We start from the raw sequence: 19,061 nt of genomic DNA on the forward strand, positions 1-19,061 counted from the left end.
TTGGTAGTATTTGATCACCTCTGCGGTTTTTATTTTTTTGTGCTATAAACAAAAAAAGACTGTCAATTTTGAAAAAAACACAATATTTTGTACTTTTTGCTATAATAAATATCCAAAAAACAAATTTCCTCATCAGTTTAGACCAATATATATTCTTCTACATATTTTTGGTAAAAAAAATTGCAATAAGCGTATATTGATTGATTTGCACAAAGTTATAGCTTCTACAAAATAGGGAATAGATTTATGTCATTTTTTTTTTTTTTTTTTTTTTTTTTACTAGTAATGGCGGCGATCTACGATTTTTATCAGGACTGCAAAATTGTGGCGAACAGATCGCCCACTTTTGACACTATTTTGGGACCATTGACATCTATACAAGGATCAGTGCTAAAAATAGCCACTGATTACTGTATAAATGTCACTGGCAGGGAAGGGGTTAACACTAGGGGGTGATCAATGGGTTAACTGTGTTCCCTAGGTGTGTTCTAACTGTAGGGGGGATGGGACACACAATCTCTCCCCTCTCCCCTAAGAGAATCAGAATTTGTGCATTTACACACTTTTCCGTTCTCGCTCTGTCCCTAGCGATTGCGGGTGCCCGGCGGCCATCGCGCCCACCGGGCATGCGCATTGGCTCCAGGGACACGCGCCACATGGCACCAGCCTGCTATGACGTCTTAAAGAAGTGACGTACAGCTATGCCGATTTGCGCAGCCGTGTATAACTGCGGCGGCTGGTCGGCTAGTGGTTAAAGGCAGTGGCGGCTGGTGTTCAAAATTTTTGGGGGGACGCAAACAAACTGAAAAATTAAACTGTTAGTAATGCAGGACTGTAAATAGCCATTTATCAGGTGATTATGTACATTACTGCTAGATAAAACTGTGCCCATCAATTTGAGCCTCACTGTGCCCATCAATTGCAGCCTCACTGTGCCCGTCACAGTTGGCCAATCACATTTCAAGTAAAATAAAATAAAACCACTTAACATAAGGTGTCCTCATCAGAGCCCTCTTTTACATCAGATATCCCAATCAGAGCCCCTTTACAGCAGGTGTCCACATCAGCATCCCTCTATACATCAGGTGTCCTCATAAGAGCCCCCCTATACATCAGGTGTCCCAATCAGAGTTCCCCCTTACAATAGATGCCCCCTTTACATCAGGTGTCCCAATTAGAGTCCACCTTTACAACAGGTGTCCCCATTAGCATCCCCCTATAAATCAGATGTCTCCATCATTGTCCTCCTTTACATTAGGTGTCCCCAACAGAGTCCCCCTTTACATCAAATGTCCCATCAGAGTTCTCCTTTACATCAGATTTCAACATCAGAGTCCTCCTTTACATCAGATGTCACCATCAGAGCCCCCTTTTACATTCGATGTTGTGACAGACTTAGCCAGGACAGAGGCTTTTGGAGGGGACTGAATGCCATCCTCTTGCCCACCGATCATGAGCATTTGGTGGAATGGCGCTCTTTGTGAGCTGTATGCCTGGGGACCCTGGAGGTGGTGTTACTTTGGATTCAGGTACATATCCCCCAAGACACACAGACTCTGGGAACCCTGTAATTTGCCATATTACAAATAGTGACTGATTCCTAATGTTGGGGCTCATAGAAGATGCTGATGTCATGAACTCTGCTATTTTTAGAAGGTTTTCTTGGATTTGCCCAAAGACTATTCTTGGTTGTTAATTCTGAACAATAGATGGTCATTAAAAGGACTGATCACATTGACCTCCGGAGACGGACTGTCTGGTCACCTAGGCTGCCTTAAGTGCTGTGTTAATTAACCACTTGCTTACTGGGCACTTAAACCCCCCTCAGTCCCAGACCAATTTTCAGCTTTCAGCGCTGATGCACTTTGAATGACAATTGCGCGGGCATACAACACTGTACCCAAATGAAATTTTTATCATTTTTTTCCCACAAATAGAGCTTTCTTTTGGTGGTATTTAGTTACAGCTCGGAGTTTTATTTTTTGCTAAACAAACAAAAAAAGATGCAAAAAAAAAATCATGTTTTAATAGTTTGTTATAAAATTTTGCAAACGGGTCATTTTTCTCCTTCATTGAAGTGCGCTGATTAGGCGGCACTGATAGGCTGCATTGGTGGGCACTGATGGGCTGCATTGGTGGGCACTGATGGGCTGCATTGGTGGGCACTGATAGGCTGCACTGGTGGGCACTGATAGGCATAGTTAAGGCGGCACTAATAGGCACAGATAAGGCGGCACCGATGGGCACAGATAAGGCGGCACTGATGGGCAAAGATGGGCACAGATAAGATGGCACGGATGGGTGGCACGGATAAGTGGCACGGATGGGTGGCACGGATGGGCACTGATAGGTACCACAGATAGATGGGACTGATGGGCACTGATAGGTGGCACTGATAGGTGGCTCTGATAGGTGGCACTGCTGGGCACTGATGGGCGGCACTGCTGGGCACTGATGGGCGGCACTGCTGGGCACTGATGGGCGGCACTGGGGTGCAGCACCTTTGAGGCAGATTTTGGGTGGCACTGTGGGTGGCACTGCTGGGTGGCACTGTGGGTGGCACTGTGGGCACTGCTGGGTGGCACTGTGGGCACTGCTGGGTGGCACTGTTGGCACTATGGGCACTGCTGGGTGGCACTGACAGGGGGGCACTTACTTTATTTCAGGATGGCACTGCGGGTTGCAGGTGGGCACTGGCAGGGGGCAGGTGTCCGTTTAAATTGCTGGCCGTGATCGGGACTGATGTCCCGAACACGGCCGCCGGCGATCGGCTTTTTTTTTTTCTCCTCGCGCTGTCAGCGCGAGGAGGAATACTAGCCGATTACCGGCTCCGTTTTATCACATGATCAGCTGTCATTGGCTGACAGCTGATCACGTGATAAGGGGTCGGGATCGACCCCTTACACGGATCGGTGATCAGGCGAGTCTCACGGACTCGCCGATCACAGAGCGCGCCGCGCGCGCCCCTCAGGGGGCGCGCAGGCCGCTCGTATCCGGGATGACGTCAATAGACGTAGTCCCGGAAATGTGGGTCCGCGCTATTGCCGTCATTTTGCAATAGCGCGGTACCCAAGTGGTTAACATGTTAATTATGTAATTGTCCAATTGTCAATTGTTTTAAGTTTTTGCTATAGGGGAGGGGGGAGTATCCATGAGCAGCCCTATCTCATTATCTTACCCCTTGTGTTAAAAGTGTATAAAAAGGCTGTATTCTGTCCAATAAATCATTCAAGAGTCTAAAAGCTATTTTCGGCTAGACTTGTATTCAATGCAGCTATGATAATATATCTCTCTGATGGTCAGACTGGAGGAAGCAGGATATTCTGATGGAAGCACTCAAGCGGAGTGTGGGATAGGATCCGTCGCATTGGTGGCAAGCAGTGGGACGCTTCCTGCAGTCTGGGACATCGAACCTCCACCTGGATCCAAGATCAGGATAGCAGACTTCGGTCACGCCAGCGGACATATGGACCTGGCATCAGAGTTCCTCAGAGTTCCTGGGGCTGCTACGAATCGTCCTTTCAGCATACACCAGGACTGTGTCTGAGGATGAATACCTGGAGCTCAGCCAGTAGATTCAGGTGGAGCTCTGGATTGGAGCACTCCAGCTCGCTGGTATAAAACAGGGCAAATGCTTTCCAATCCAAGAGCAACGTGCCAGTGACCAACGGGCATTGCGGATGGCATTCCTGGGAGAGCGGCCCCAGGTGCAATGGGTGACTGAGTTGGACAGGCTGGTCCAGCAGGAGATAGAGCTGGACAATCATTATTGGGCTCTGCAATGGCACACAGAGCAGGGATATTTAGGGGAGACAACAGAATGCTCTCCAGAGGGATTTGACTTTGGAGGCCCTGGATTGCTGTAGGAGAGCCTTACACATCGTTTTGTGTTTGGCGATGAAGGGGAACCTACCCTTGAGGACCTGCGAGAATATAGAGAGGCTATGCTCGGTCTTGCAGGGGTCTCAGAGCTTAAACTAGATCTGGACCATTTGCTAAGGAAGGAACAGCATCTGGAAAGGGTATACAGGTAACTGCTAGAACACGTTCAGCAGTATGCCAGAGAATCGGCAGTGGAAACTCCGGAGATTGTCGTCCCCAAACCTGAAGTGCTGACAACAGGGCAGAGCTCTGCTAACTTCTGCCCAGCACCAACAGTAGCTTCGGCCTTCTTGAGAGAAGAGGTAGTTGGCCTTTCTCCCACAACACTGACAAGGACATGGGATTTGCTGGCAGCAGCATCTATGGAGTTACAACAAACTTCTCCAGCTGAAAATCTGGTAACTGAACAGAGGGTCCAAGAGCTCTGTCCCACACTTTTAGCAATTCCAGAGACTGGGAATTTAATAGACGTTTCTGTAGAGGAGGAACCACCTATAAAACCCCCAGCAGAAGTGCTGGCAACCGGACAGAGGGTCCAAGACCTCTGCCCCACACCTGCAGCAATTCTGGAGGCCCAGGGTGAGGAGGTAGCAGTCTATCGGGAGCTGCAGATCAGGATCCAAGAAGAGAATGCAGTTGTCACCTCACAACTGCAGCTTGATCTGGTCTCGGTGGATGGGCCTGTGGTCTCCACTAACAGAAAACCAGCAGAAGTGCTGGCAACCGGGCAACAAATGCAGAGTTCCAGGGAGCTAGGGCAGTTGGCCTCTCCCCCCAACAGTTAGCTGGAGCAGATGGTGTAGGGAAGATCCTATGCCCAGCTGAACTGCTGGCAACGGAACAGAGCGCTGCTGGCCTCTGCTCTCCAATAACAAATAATGGATTTCCTGTAAAAATGGATGGGACTTCAGTCTCCACCTGTCTACCCCAGAGATTCTGGGCAGTTGGCCCAGATGCCCAACAGCATGACAGAGTGAGCCCAGCAACAATGTCTTCTCTCCAGCAGCTGAAGGGACCCCAGGGGGAAGGACCAGCCCGCACTTCCCCCCAGCAGGGAATATGTTCTGTGAGAAAGGCAGAGGTTGGCTGGGTGAGTAATGCTCTGTTTGGAACAATTTGTTTGGGGTACTGTGTGGGTACAGGCATTAGAGGACTGGAACTATGCACTAACTTCGGAGTCAACCTGTCTGGGGTCTCCTCCTGTGTTAGTCTTCTGCCGAAAGGGGAGAAATGTGGCAGACCTAGCCAGGATTTTGGAGGCTTTTGGAGGGGGCTGAATGCCAGCCTCTTGCCCACCGATCATGGGCCCTGGCATTTGGGGGAATGGTGCTCTTTGTGAGCTATATGGCTGGTGACCCTGGAGATGGTGTTACTTTAGATTCCAGCCCATATCCCCATATCATATTCAATGCAGCTATGATGATATATCTCTCTGATGGTCAGACTGGAGGAAGCGGGATATACTGACAGAAGTACTCAAGCGGAGTGTGGGATAGGATCCGTCACAGATGTTACCATCAGAGTCCTCCTTTACTGAGATGTCACCATCAGATAAGAGTTCTCCTTTACATCAGATATCCCCATCAGAGCCCTCCTTTACATTAGATGTCACCATCAGATCAGAGTCCTCCTTTACATTAGATGTCCCCATCAGAGTCCTCCTTTACAATAGAAGTCCCCATCAGAGCTCCCCTCCTTTACATTAGATGTCACCATCAGATCAGTGTCCTCCTTTACATTAGATCTCACCATCAGAGCCCCCCTTAACATTAAATGTCACCATCAGATCAGAGTCCTCCTTTACATTAGATGTCACCATCCGAGCCGTGTCCTCCTTTACATTAGATGTCACCATCCGAGCCGTGTCCTCCTTTACATTAGATGTCACCATCAGATCAGTGTCCTCCTTTACATTAGATGTCACCATCAGAGCCCCCCCTTAACATTAAATGTCACCATCAGATCAGAGTCTTCCTTTACATTAGATTTCACCATCAGAGCCCCCCCCCCCCCTCCCTTTACATTAGATGTCACCATCAGATCATAGTCCTACTTTACAATAGATGTCACCATCAGAGCCCCCCTATACATTAGTAGTCACCGTAAGAGTTCTTCTTTTACATTATAAGTCACCATCACCATCAACTTAAAGGGGCCAGTATTATTATTTTTAATAATAAGTAGCTTCGGGAAGGGCGGTGCCCCTGCATCCCCTATGGGTGGGCCGCCATTGATCAAAGGGTTAAGTGTGTTCCCTCAGTGTGTTTCTAACTGTGTGGAGGGCTCACTGCATGGACACTCTGATCCATGTTCCTGATTAGCAGGAACACTAGATCAGAGTGTTCATGCCTGACAGCATGGCAGTCTGTTTGTATACATCGGCAGACCGCAGTTCTGTCTCTGTGGGGAGCAATCGTGGGTGGCTCCCCCTGTGGCCAGTCAGTGTGCGATTGCAGCTCTGGTGACCAGCACGACCCCAGCCACCATTGACAAAATCATGTACAGGTGCGTGATTTTGCATAATGTAGACACCTTTTGGCAGTATATGTATGGCAGGCGGTCAAGAAGTGGTTAAAGTGACATTAACTGGTTGCTGACCGCCTCACAAATATTTACAGGGAGGCGGTGTCTCCTGTGGGCAGAATCACGTACAGGTACATGATTTTGCACTTCCGGCTCTGGGGAGCACACGTGCATCACTGGCGACCCGTTCTCACTGTGATTTGACACAACAGTAGCCAATGGGTGGGCCCGGCAGACCCGATGTTCACCGGGACCCGCCGATTGTTCCCGAGAGAGGCAGAACATCGGTCTGCCTATGTAAACAAGGCGGATTGCTGTTCTGTAACAAGGGAAGATAGAGATCCTGTGTTTCTGCAAAGCAGGAACACAGATCTCTGTCTTCCCACAGTTAATCCACAGCACATACTGTTAGCAAGCAGTCCCAGGAAACACATTTAAGCCTTTGATCGCCCCTGATGTTAACCCCTTCCCTGACAGTCATTAGTACAGTGACAGTGCATATTTTTTAGCACTAATTACTGTATTGGTGTCACTTCTCCCCAAAAAAGTGTCAAAAGTGTCACTTAGTGTCCAATTTATCCACCGCAATATCGCAATCCTGCTATAAGTCGCTGATCGCCACCATTATCCCATTGTTTGTAAAGGCTATAACTTTTATCAATATACAAAAAAAGGACATCAATTTTATTTGGGTACAGTGTCGCAAATGGGTGTACAGGTACGTCCACTTTAAGAAGCAACATTGTGGCCACATGCGTGCTCCGTGACTGCGGGTCCCGTGGACTCGATGTCCGCCGGGTGCCCCACGATCGTGTCACAGAGCGGAAGAACAGGGAGATGCCTTTGTAAACAAGGCATTTCCCCGTTCTGCCATGTGACATGACTGAGATCACTGCTCCCTGTCCTTGGGAGCAGTGATCGCTGTCATGTGAGTAGTAGCCCATCCCCCCCACAGTTAGAATCACTTCCTAGGACAGACTTAACCCCTTGATCGCCCCCTAGTGTTTAACCCCTTCCCTGTCAGTCAGGGGTGTACCTAGAGCATTTGGCACCCAGGGTGGATCCTATATCTGGCACCCCCCCCCCCCATTAAAATGTAAAAATACCCCACTGTGCCCCCTGCATCCTTCAATATCTCTTTGTCACTACTGTGTACCCTGTCTCCACAACTGCACCTCTGGACCCCTTTACATTACACAGCACCCTGCATCTCTGGGCCCCTTTAGATTACATAGCACCCTGCCCTTCTGGACCCCTTTACATTACATAGCACCCTGAACCTCTGGACCCCTTTACATTACACAGCCCTCTGCACCTCTGGACCCCTTTATATTACACAGCTCCCTGCAACCCTTTACATTACACAGCACCCTGCATCTCTGGGCCCCCCTCTTCAGTGTAGCCCCCCGTTCAGTGCAGACTCCTTTCAGTGTAGCCCCTGTTCAGTGCAGCCCCCCTCTTCAGTGTAGCCCCCGTTCAGTGCAGTCCCCCTCTTCAGTGCAGCCCCCCTTCAGTGTATCCACCCTCTTCAGTGTAGCCCCCCTCTTTAGTGTAGCCCCCCTTCAGTGCAGTCCCCTTCAGTGTAGCCCCCCTTCCTTCAGTGCAGCCCCCTCTTCAGTGTAGCCCCCCCTCTTCAGTGTAGCCCCCCTTCAGTGCAGCCCTCCTACAGTTTAGCCCCTCTTCAGTGTAGCCCCCCTCTTCAGTGTAGCCCCCGTTCAGTGCAGATCCCCCCCCCATTCAGTACCTCAGATCAGCGCGGTGGCACATGCTCAGCAGATCCCCTCCCTCTGTTTACACATAAACAGAGAGGAGGGGGGGGCGGCCGCTAGACGGTGCCTGTATGACATCCGTGATTGCACAGACAGACATCCGCGGCCGCGAGAGGAGGGGATGGAAGGTGCAATGGTGTCACCCTGCACACCCTGCATACCCCCTCCCCCTTGCATCACAACGATAGCTCGCCTCTCCCTGCCTGTCACTACGCTGCTGCCTAATCCCGCAGCACTGCCACCACTTCAATCTCGAAGGGGTGTGCCGGCCTGACACCCCCCCAGTGTGTAGTACCCGGGGGGTTGCCCACACCCCCTACCCCCTACTTAGTACGCCTCTGCTGCCAGTGTCATTTACACAGTAATCAATGCATTTTTATAGCACTGATCACTGTATAAATGACAATGATCCCAAAATAGTGTCAAAAGTGTCAGATGTGTCCGCTATAATGTCGCAGTCACTATAAAAATTGCAGATTGCTGTCATTACTAATAAAAAATATTAATAATAAAAATGCCATAAAACTATCCCCTATGTTGTAGACGCTATAACTTTTGCGCAAACCCAATATACTCTTATTGTGATGCAGAAAAATACATATCGGCCTAAACTGAGGAAAAAAAAAAATTTTGATACATTTTTGGGGATATTTATTATAGCAAAAAGTAAAAAATATTGCTTTTTTTCCCCAAAATTTACGCTCTTTTTTTGTTTATAGTGCAAAAAATAAAAAACGCAGAGGTGCTCAAATAGCATCAAAAGAAAGCTCTATTTGTGGGGGAAAAGGGACGTCAATTTTGTTTGGGTGCAATGTCGCACGACTGTGCAATTGTCAGTTAAAATGATGCAGTACCGAATCGCAAAAAGTGCTCTGGTCAGGAAGGGGGTAAATCCTTCCGGGGCTGAAGTGGTTAAACAATATTCTTTTTCTCTAAAAATAACCCATACCCATCTACTAATTAGTAGCGGATCTACTAGCTGGGGGATCCAGACTTCGGAAGTCGGTAACGACGCACTGCCTCGCCTGATTGCAGTGACGTCAGCGGAGAGCGCACTTCAGACTGGTCTCTGCTGAAAACGGGTCACAGGAATGCAAAACGAATTGCACTCCTGTGACCCATAGGAGAAGCCCAGCCTAAAAAGCTCACTTCTCCTTTAACAACTACCAACCTACCCACCCAATAATGTAGAAAATATTATGCATAGTGGACAAAGCTACCAAACATAAACCCAGTGCTTGTAAAATGAATACAAAATATGCAATGTGTCAAATATGTAACAATTACTTTTCAAATGTTGCAAAATCAAAACAATACACAGATCACGACCACATATAAGTCTTCCTGATACTTAAAGTGGTTGTATAGTAAATTTTTTTACTTTTACCTACAGAAAAGCCTATAATAAGGCTTACCTGTAGGTAAAAAAAAATATCTCCTAAACCTGTACGGTTTAGGAGATATTCCCCTCGCTATGCGCCGCTGACTGCAGCGGCGCATGCGCACAAGGGGATTCTCGGCTGAAAGCCCGGCAGATGCCAGACCCTGCTGGGATGAAATCTCCCGCGCGCATGTGTGGGAGTGATGATATCGTGGCTCCGGCCACTCACAGCGCCGGAGCCGCGATACCCAGAAGAAACGCAGAGGGAGATGTCAGCTCCCTCAGCGTGGATCGGGCCAGATGTCGAGGCCTCGTTCTAAGGTAAGTATTTCATAATGAGCTAGTATGCGGTGCATACTAGCTCATTATGCCTTTTCCTTTGCAGGTGGCAAAAAAAAACAACAACACATTAGCGGGTATACAACCGATTTAATTCACTTGAGTATTATTTATACACTTACTTATAGATAATTTTATTTAAATGTATTTTTTTTTAGCACAGAGAGGGTTAAGTACATTGTTTCATGTTGCTGTACAGCAGTGCGATACGCTGTGCTGCTATACAGTGTGTTGCAATCCTGTAGAGAGCTGCATGTCTCCATTTTATCACAGCATGCTGCAGGGCAGCTCCTATTTTCAGTCTGCTTGGGTCCGGTCACCTAATCTCCTGCATCAGCCAGCGGAGGCCGCAGGGGAGAGTAGACAGCACTCTGATAGTAAAGCCTGGAGTTGTGAATTCGCCCATAGCCTCCTATGGTCCATCTGTTGTTGGTGTTCTCTCCTCTCCCCTGCTGCACCTCTGGGGACACAGATCACTTGACCAGACCATAAAAAGTCTATGGGTACCCGGGTACTGCCCTAGGGGACATGTATAAATGTAAATTGTTTTTAAAGGAGCAGTGATTTTAATGATGCTTAAAGTGAAACAATAAAAATGAAATATTCCTTTAAATATCGTGCCTGGGGGTCCCCTTAGTCTGCCTGAAAAGTGGCACATCTGTGCAATGTATAGAACATGCCATAGCAAAATGACATTTCTAAAGGGAAAATGTAATTTAAAGTGGACATTCAGTCATTTTTGCATCTTTCCATCTATTGAATCCTCTGCCCTTGTTGTTTTAAATTTGGATAGTAAAACATTTTTTTTTTCTGCCAGTAAATACCTTATTCAGCCCACTTCCTGTTTCTTGTCTGGTAAAAAGCTTATGACATAATGCACAGCTCTCTCTCTCACTCTTGTGAAAGTTTTCCAGAAATGCAGGGGGTGAGCCATAAGAGGGCCAATGAGAGCTGCAGAGCTGGAGGTGTGCCTCTGTGTGTCTGTGTAAATCCGGGAAGTCAACAGACAGAAGCTTCAGCTGCCCAGTAGTGGAGGGAGATTTCTGCAGCATATTTGGCAAGTACAGAATCACAGTATATATAAAATAATATGCAAAGTGGTTGGAGGGAAGCTTCCGAATGGAAAAGATGTTTTTATTACAAATTATGTGAACAGACTGCAATTCCTCTTTAATGTTTATTTCACATGAAAGTGGCTCTGAACCTGCGATGCAGGCATTAGTGGGTGAAGTTCTGTGGTGTCCCCACTAGGGCACCTAAGCCCTGTGTGCTGGGTGGAGGGGGGTGTCTCTTCCCTCCAATCAGCTCTCAGAGCTCTCCTCACTGAGCTTTGCAGAGTGTGATTTTAGCTCCTTGTCCCCTTTTTTTGACTGCTCAAACAAAATTTATAGATTGTGGACTTTGAATAGATGAAGAGAAGACTGAAGATAGACAGGTACAACTTATGTAAAAGGGTTTGTTTCATCTATGTATACCTCCAGAGGCCAGTCACATCACTGGGTATTAGGGTTTCCATCCACACAGGATTGACCTGGACAGTATGGGTTTCACACCTTGTGCCTGGGTTTCTGTCCCCTGGAAACCCGGACACAACACCCAGTCGGGTAAATCTGGCTGTCCTGTGGAGCCAGTGTGGCAGCTCAGACCCTGTCAGATGCGCTTCTCTCCTACCGGGTGCCTGCCCCCCCCCCCCCCACATGATCTGCTCTGAAGTCATTAGCAGCTAGGACCAGTGTCCTGGCAACCAATGATGGTTTTTCCCACGTGGACTTTTCCTAGCCCGGTCCACCTCAGCTCCACCCCCTAACTCTATCAAGGGGTGCACAAGATAAGGGGGAGGGGGGAAGCAGTGGGGGAGCAGGGAAAGGAGAATAAGCTGCAGGAGGGATGGGAAAGCTGTATAAGGAGAGTGGAAGGGGGCATGGGGGAGTTGCACAAGGAGGTGAATGTGTCACTTGTTTTCAGGATCATTATGGTAGAAGGTGGGCTATAATTTGAAGTCCTGCCTGCCACTGATCTGCCTCCACCTTTGGCAGAGGCAGACCCTTGATTGTCCCCTCTGATGGGGACACCAGATGCAAGGGGGAACTCTGATGGGGACCCCAGATGCAAGGGGGAACTCTGATGGGGACACCAGATGCAAGGGGGAACTCTGATGGGGACACCAGATGCAAGGGGGAACTCTGATGGGGACACCAGATGCAAGGGAGAACTCTGATGAGGACACCAGATGCAAGGGAGAACTCAGATGGGTACACCAGATGCAAGGGAGAACTCTGATGAGCACACCTGATGTAAGGGGAAACTCTGGTGGGGACACCAGATGCAAGGGAGAACTCTGATGGGGACACCAGATACAAGGGAGAACTCTGATGGGGACACCAGATACAAGGGAGAACTCTGATGGGGACATCAGATGCAAGGGAGAACTCTGACGGAGACACCAGATGCAAGGGAGAACTCTGACGGGGATACCAGATATAAGGGAGAACTCTGATAGAGACACCAGATGCAACGGAGAACTCTGACGGGGATACCAGATGCAAGGGAGAACTCTGAGGGGGATACCAGATGCAAGGGAGAACTCTGACGGGGATACCAGATGCAAGGGAGAACTCTGACGAGGATACCATATGCAAGGGAGAACTCTGATGAGGACACCTGATGCAAGGAGTAACTCTGATGTGGACACCAGATGCAAGGGGAACTCTAATAGGGACACCAGATGCAAGGGAGAACTCTGATGGTGACACCAGATGCAAGGGGAACTCTAATAGGGACACCAGATGCAAGGGAGAACTCTGAGGGGGATACCAGATGCAAGGGAGAACTCTGACGGGGACACCAGATGCAAGGGGAACTCTAATAGGGACACCAGATGCAAGGGAGAACTCTGACGGGGACACCAGATGCAAGGGAGAACTCTGATGGGGACACCAGATGCAAGGGGGAACTCTGATGGGGACACCCTATGTAATGTGATTTTATTTTGAAATATGGATGTGATTAACCTACTTTTGTGGTCTAATAGACAGCAATTTGGACCTCGGTTGGAAGATTTTTTTTAGTGACTGGACCTTCTTAAATTTTAATCCATTACCCTTGCCCTAGGCAGACACCTGTGGGTTGAAGGAATGTGCACAAAATTGTGTGCATTCCTGAATTGCACAAAAACACACAGCCCTTTTGCAGAAGTGCAGTGGTGCCATTAAGTCCTAATGACACAACCACACCTCTTACTTCTGCACTCATTCTCCTGCGGCATAACGTATGTAACAAAGTATCATGTGTTTTGGTGCAGCATCATTTTTAAAAAGGCTATACAGGTTTTACATCTATTTGTACCACATTTCAATTTCCAATTGTTATGTATACTACTTAAAAAAGTTTTCGCCACGTGCGTCTTAACCACTTACGGACGTCCACACGCCGTTGTACGTCCTAACTTTGAAGAGGAATATCGTTGTTATGGCAGCAGCTAGCTACCATAACCCCGGAAATAGCCTCTTCTTCGCCTGTCGGCAGCAGCGGAGGTGAACGGATCCTTTTTCCTCTGTGGTATGGAGACGAGTGAGGGGAAGATGGCCCCCACCCATCTCCATTCCATTGCAGGATGGAAGCCGCGTCGAAACGTCACTTCCGCCCATAGCTATTAAAGGGGCATTTTTTTTTTTGCCCATGAAAAAAAATTTTTTGGGCATTTTTGTGTAAATATGAGGTCTGAGGTCTTTTTGACCCCAGATCTCATATTTAAGAGGTCTTGTCATGCTTTTTTTCATAGCCCAAAAAAAATGGCCCCTTAAGACACACGGTCGGAGATTCCGACAACCAAATCCGTCGGATTTTGTCTGAAACTGTTGCATACACACGGTTGGACAAAGTTGTCAGAAAATTTCGTTATGACGGGACTACGTTCAGGCTAGTAGCCAATAGCTTTGGTGTAGGAATTTGATCTGAGCATGCGTGGCACTTTGTCCGATCGGAATTCTCTACACATGATCGGAGTATGTCCGATCGGAGCATTTTGTCAGAAAATTTTACCAACAAGTTGGAAAACTTGGTCCGTCGGATACTCTGACGGAAACAGTCCAATGTAGACCACGACCATGTGTACAAGGGCTTAGAGCTATGGCCGGAAGTGACGTTTTGACGTTTACATTCCTTGTAATAGGAATAAAAGTGACAATTTTTTTTCTTAAAAAGAACAGTGTAAAAAAACAAAAAAACAAAAAAAAAAAGGTAAAATAAATAAGAATTATTTTTTTTTTTAAACGCGCCCCGTCCCACTGAGCTCACGTGCAGAAGCAAATGCATACATGAGTAGCACCCGCATATGAAAACGGTGTTGAAACCACCCATAATCGGTAGAGTGAGCGCAATAATTCTAGCCCTAGACCTCCTCTGTAGCTCAAAACATGCAACCTGTAGAAGTTTTTAAACATCGCCTATGGAGATTTTTAAAGGTAAACGTTTGTCACCATTCCACGAGCGGGCGCAATTTTTAAGCATGACATGTTGGGTATCAATTTACTTGGCGGAACATTATATTTCACAATATAAAAAGAAATTGGGCTAACTTTACTGTTGTCTTATTTTTTAATTAAAAAAAGTGTATTTTTTTCCAAAAACGTGTGCTTGTAAGACCACTGCGCAAATACATTGTGACAGAAAGTATTGCAACGACCTCCATTTTATTCTCTAGGGTGTTAGAAAAAAAATTTATAATGTTTGGGGGTTCTAAGTATTTTTTTTTTAGCAAAAAAAAAAAACAGTTTTTAACTTGTAAACAACAAATCTCAGAAAGAGGCTTCGGTCCTTAAAGCGGAGGTCCACCCTAAAGTGGAGCTTACGCTCATTGGAACCCTCCCCCCCTCCGGCGCCACAATTGGCACCTTTCAGGGGGGAGGGGGGTGCAGATATCTGTACAGTACAGGTATCTGCACCCACTTCCGGCATAGATATCTGCAGAAGGTACGCCCCTTTCTGCAGAATCTACGCCCCTTTCTGAAGGTCCCCCGCTGTCTGCTGGGAAACACACGGATCCCAGAGACAGCGGGGACCATCCTTGTTGCGCAGCGCGACTCGCGCATGCACAGTAGGGAACCGGGAAATGAAGTCGCAAGGCTCCACTTCCTGATTCCCATACCCAAGATGGCGGCGGCAGCACCTGAGAGCCGATCGAGAGATCGGCTTCGGGTGCCGACATCGCGGGCGCGCTGGGCGGGTAAGTGTCATTATTTTAAAAGTCAGCAGCTGCAGTATTTGTAGCTGCTGGCTTTAAAAAAAAAAAAAAAAAATGGCGGACTCCCGCTTTAAGTGGTTAAAAAGGTTATACAGGTTTTACATCTAATTGTACTACATTTCATTTTTAATTTGTTATGTATAATACTAAAAAAACATTTTTGCCGCGTTCCACTTAATGCCGTGGCACACGCGATCGGACATCCCAACAAAAAAAATCCATGGATTTTTTTCCAACGGATATTGGCTCAAACTTGTCTTGCATACACACGGTCACACAAAGTTGGTCGGAAATAGCGAACGCCAAGAACGCGGTGACGTACAACACGTACAACGAGCCAGCCGAGAAAAATTAAGTTCAATAGCCAGTGCAGCTCTTATACTTGATTCCGAACATGCGTGGAACTTTGTGCGTTGGAATTGTGTACACACGATCGCAATTTCCGACAACGGATTTTGTTGTCGGAAAACTTAAAGCGGAGCTCCACCCTAAAGTGGAACTTCCGCTCATTGGAATCCTCTCCCCCTCCGGTGCCACAATTGCCACCTTTCAGGGGGGAGGGGGTGCAGATACCTATATAGTACAGGTATTTGCACCCACTTCTGGCATAGATATCCGCAGAATCTGCGGGTATTTACGCCACTTCCTGCGGGTCCCCCGCTGTCTGCTGGGAAACACACGGATCCCAGAGCCAGCGGGGACCATCCTTATTGCGCAGCAAGACTTGCGCATGTGCAGTAGGGAACCGGGAAATGAAGCCGCAAGGCTTCACTTCCTGATTCCCATACCCGAGATGGTGGCGGCAGCACCCGAGAGCCGATCGAGAGATCGGCTTCGGGTGCCAACATTGCGGGCGCGCTGGGCGGGTAAGTGTCCTTATTTTAAAAGTCAGCAGCTGCAGTATTTGTAGCTGCTGACTTTTAAAAACAAAAAACGGCAGAACTCCCGCTTTAAGAACCTGATCTTAAATTTTGTGCGACGGAAATGTCCGATGGAGCCTACAAACGGTTGGAATTTCCGACAAAAAGCTCCCATCGAATCTTTTCCGTCGGGGCATTAGTGTTCGGCTTGAAGCACAGGTGGCGTCCCTACTGGATATATGTAATTGGGATTACAAGCACTAGCAGCTGATTGGTTGCCACGCACAGCTGCTCCAGATGGCGTCTCCTTCAGTTGTATAAGTTCCCCTGATAGTGAAGGAAATGACACCAGCTCACCGCTGTAAGCGTTCTCCTTGGACTTGTGTACTATCATCACACCTAGAGCCCAGTGTCTGTCAATCAGTAACAGGCTGTCTCTTCAATGACCCGCCTCCTCCTCTCCGCCCCGCCCCCTCCGCTCGCCCCTCATTGCTAGACTTCGGCGTGCTCGGGGAAAGTCGCTGTGCTGCGCGCTGGGCTCTGCGCCGTCTCCTCAGGCTCTGCACTGCGCTCTATAGTAGTAGTATCATGCAGGTCGCCGCTCGTGTATTGGAGGCGTTGAGGAGGAGCCACAGGGGGGCGCGATGCGGAGCCTCCCTCTTCACCCAACGGAGGGGGTTCTCCCAGAGAGGTATTACTGTCACACGTCCTGCTTGTGGAGAGGAGGATTAGTGGTGCTCCTTGGCTCTGAGCTGTACATTTTCTATGGACTTATTCTGTGTTTATAAACGAAAGGAGGGAAATGAGCAGAGTCATAGAGAAGCTCTGAGAAGTATATGTCCCTCTGTTGTGTAATTCTCATGTAACCTGTAATCCCACAGAGGGACCCAATAATGGTCTCCTTCACACGGGCCCTAAAAAATAGGCGGTTGCTTTGCATTTTTTTTTTTTAGCGCTTTCTATGGCAATATGGTTAACACAGAGATGGTGTAAAGACATACACGGTGCAAAAATCCTTTTAGGGCTTGTTTAAAAGCATGGTCTGAAGCTCCTTTTGAAAAGCAATCCACACTCGGCTCACTTTTCAGATACATTTGAAGGGCAGTCTGGAGACAATACACCCCATCACTGATTTAAAGTGATTATAAGGGTAATTTTTTTTATTTTTTAAATAACAAACATATACTTACCTCTACTGTGCAGCTCGTTTTGCACAGAGTGGCCCCGAACCTGCTTTTCTGGGGTATCTTGCGGCTCCTCCGCACATCAGATAACCCCCTGGGAGAAGAGCTCTCCTGGGGTATTACCTTGCCGCAGGGGCGGACTGACAACTCATGGGGCCCCCAGGCAATAGGAGATTATGGGGCCACACACTATACACACACACAGTATTCAATCACGCAGTATACACATACATGCACGCACAGTATACACGGACAGGTTTCTATTGGCTGAGAAGGTACTGGAGAGGTGGGGCAGCTATAATCTCACGATTTTTAGACCAAAAGCATGTCGGTAAGGGGCATTTCAGAGACATGTAAAAAAAGCACAGATTTTTACATACTGTCCCTGGTTTTACTGAGGCTGGCAACCCTTATGGGGCCCCCTAGTGGCCCGGGGCCCTCGGGCAGTGCCCAAGTGGCCAAATGGTCAATCCTGCCTTGCTGGCATGCTCCCAAGTCCAGCATTTGGCGTCCATAGAGGCCGAATGCAGGACTTGGCCCCTGCCCCCCACGATGCCCACGTCTTTGGATTTGATTGACAGCAGCGGGAGCCAATGGCTACACTGGTATCGATATATCCAATCAAGAGTCGGGAGCCAGTGGAGAGAGAGACAGACTGAATGAAGGGGTTCAGGTAAGTAAAGCGGAGGGAAGGCTGGGGGGGGGGGCGGTGACTGCCAGGTGTTTTTTCACCTTAATGCATCCTAAAAACACAAGCCTTTACAACCCCATTAACTCCCTAAATGCTTAATTACTGAGACAAAATCACAAGAATTTTTTGATCCATGTGTGGCCAGCTTACACCCACACTAGGACCGCCTGTATGTTAGCGGTAAAGCACCGCATGCTTTTTTTCCGCCGCTAGTGGGTCGCTTTTAACCCCAAAGATGGGGAAAAAAATGCCAGTGTTGCGGAACTTCCGAATCACTTTTCAGGCACTTCGGCAGTGTTGCCTATTCACTGCAATGGACAGGGGCGTTTTGGGAGCGGTGTATACACCGCCCCAAAGATGCTGCTTGCAGGACTTTTTATAACGTCCCGCAAGCGCAACACCCCAGTGTGAAAGCACTTGGGCTCTCCCACATGGGAGGGAGTTTACAGGCGCCATTTGTAGGGCTAAAACGCATAAAAATGGCCTCAGTTTGAAAGGGATCTTGGTGGCTGCAGCACTGAATGATTTCTGCTGCACCCACTAAAGCCGACCATAAATGGATCAAAATTTAGGAGGAAGCAGATGAGGTTTGATCCATGTGTGGGTGTTGTAGTTGTACAGAAGTCCATCTACTGATTGACTTCAGTACAATCCCCCTGTCAGATTTTCTCTGCTCAGTCAGCACTGTAGGCTATAGCCTGCATTGCTATCAGTGTATTCTGATGAAGGGGTAGTCTCCCCCACTCAGTGGCGTATCGTGGGTTGTCATCACCTGGGGCAAGGCAAGTAATTTGCGCCCCCTAACCTGTGGACTTTTAGCACTTAAGAATGGGGGCCCAGGGACTGCTCTGCTGCTGCTAACGTGCTGTGGCTGTCGAAACGCAAAGGGTTCCTCCACTTACAGCCTGAGCCTCTGGCTGCCTGTAGCCTTTTATTATTGGTTAGATTTGAGATCTTTCTTTGACTGCAGTAGTCTAATGCCGCGTACACACGATCGGAATTTTGGTCGGAAAAAAGCTCTGATCACACCAAATTTCCGACCGTCAAGAATGCGGTGACGTACAACACGTACAACGGGACTAGAAAAAGGAAGCTCAATACCCAATAGCCAATCGCTTCCGTCTCGTAGTTGAATCTAAGCATGCGTGCATTTTTGCGTGTCGGAATTGCATACACACGACCGAAAAATT

At 48.1% G+C, this 19,061-nt stretch overlaps 1 protein-coding gene across 7 annotated transcripts in view; it reads left to right on the plus strand.

Moving 5' to 3' along the window:
• Window positions 1-16,475: 16,475 nt before the first annotated feature.
• Window positions 16,476-19,061, plus strand: part of SUGCT (succinyl-CoA:glutarate-CoA transferase) — a 1,356,517-nt gene continuing 1,353,931 nt past the window's right edge. For all 7 annotated transcript variants that reach the window (XM_077491677.1, XM_077491678.1, XM_077491679.1 and 4 more), the window contains exon 1: window positions 16,476-16,687. In XM_077491677.1, the coding sequence (XP_077347803.1) occupies window positions 16,585-16,687 (103 nt within the window). In that variant the 5' untranslated portion in view covers window positions 16,476-16,584. The remainder of the gene's footprint in view (window positions 16,688-19,061) is intronic.

The sequence above is a fragment of the Lithobates pipiens genome, unplaced genomic scaffold (assembly GCF_037356315.1).
Source record: "Lithobates pipiens isolate NorthernLeopardFrog02 unplaced genomic scaffold, aLitPip1_a1.2 Scaffold_19, whole genome shotgun sequence".
NCBI lineage: Eukaryota > Metazoa > Chordata > Amphibia > Anura > Ranidae > Lithobates > Lithobates pipiens.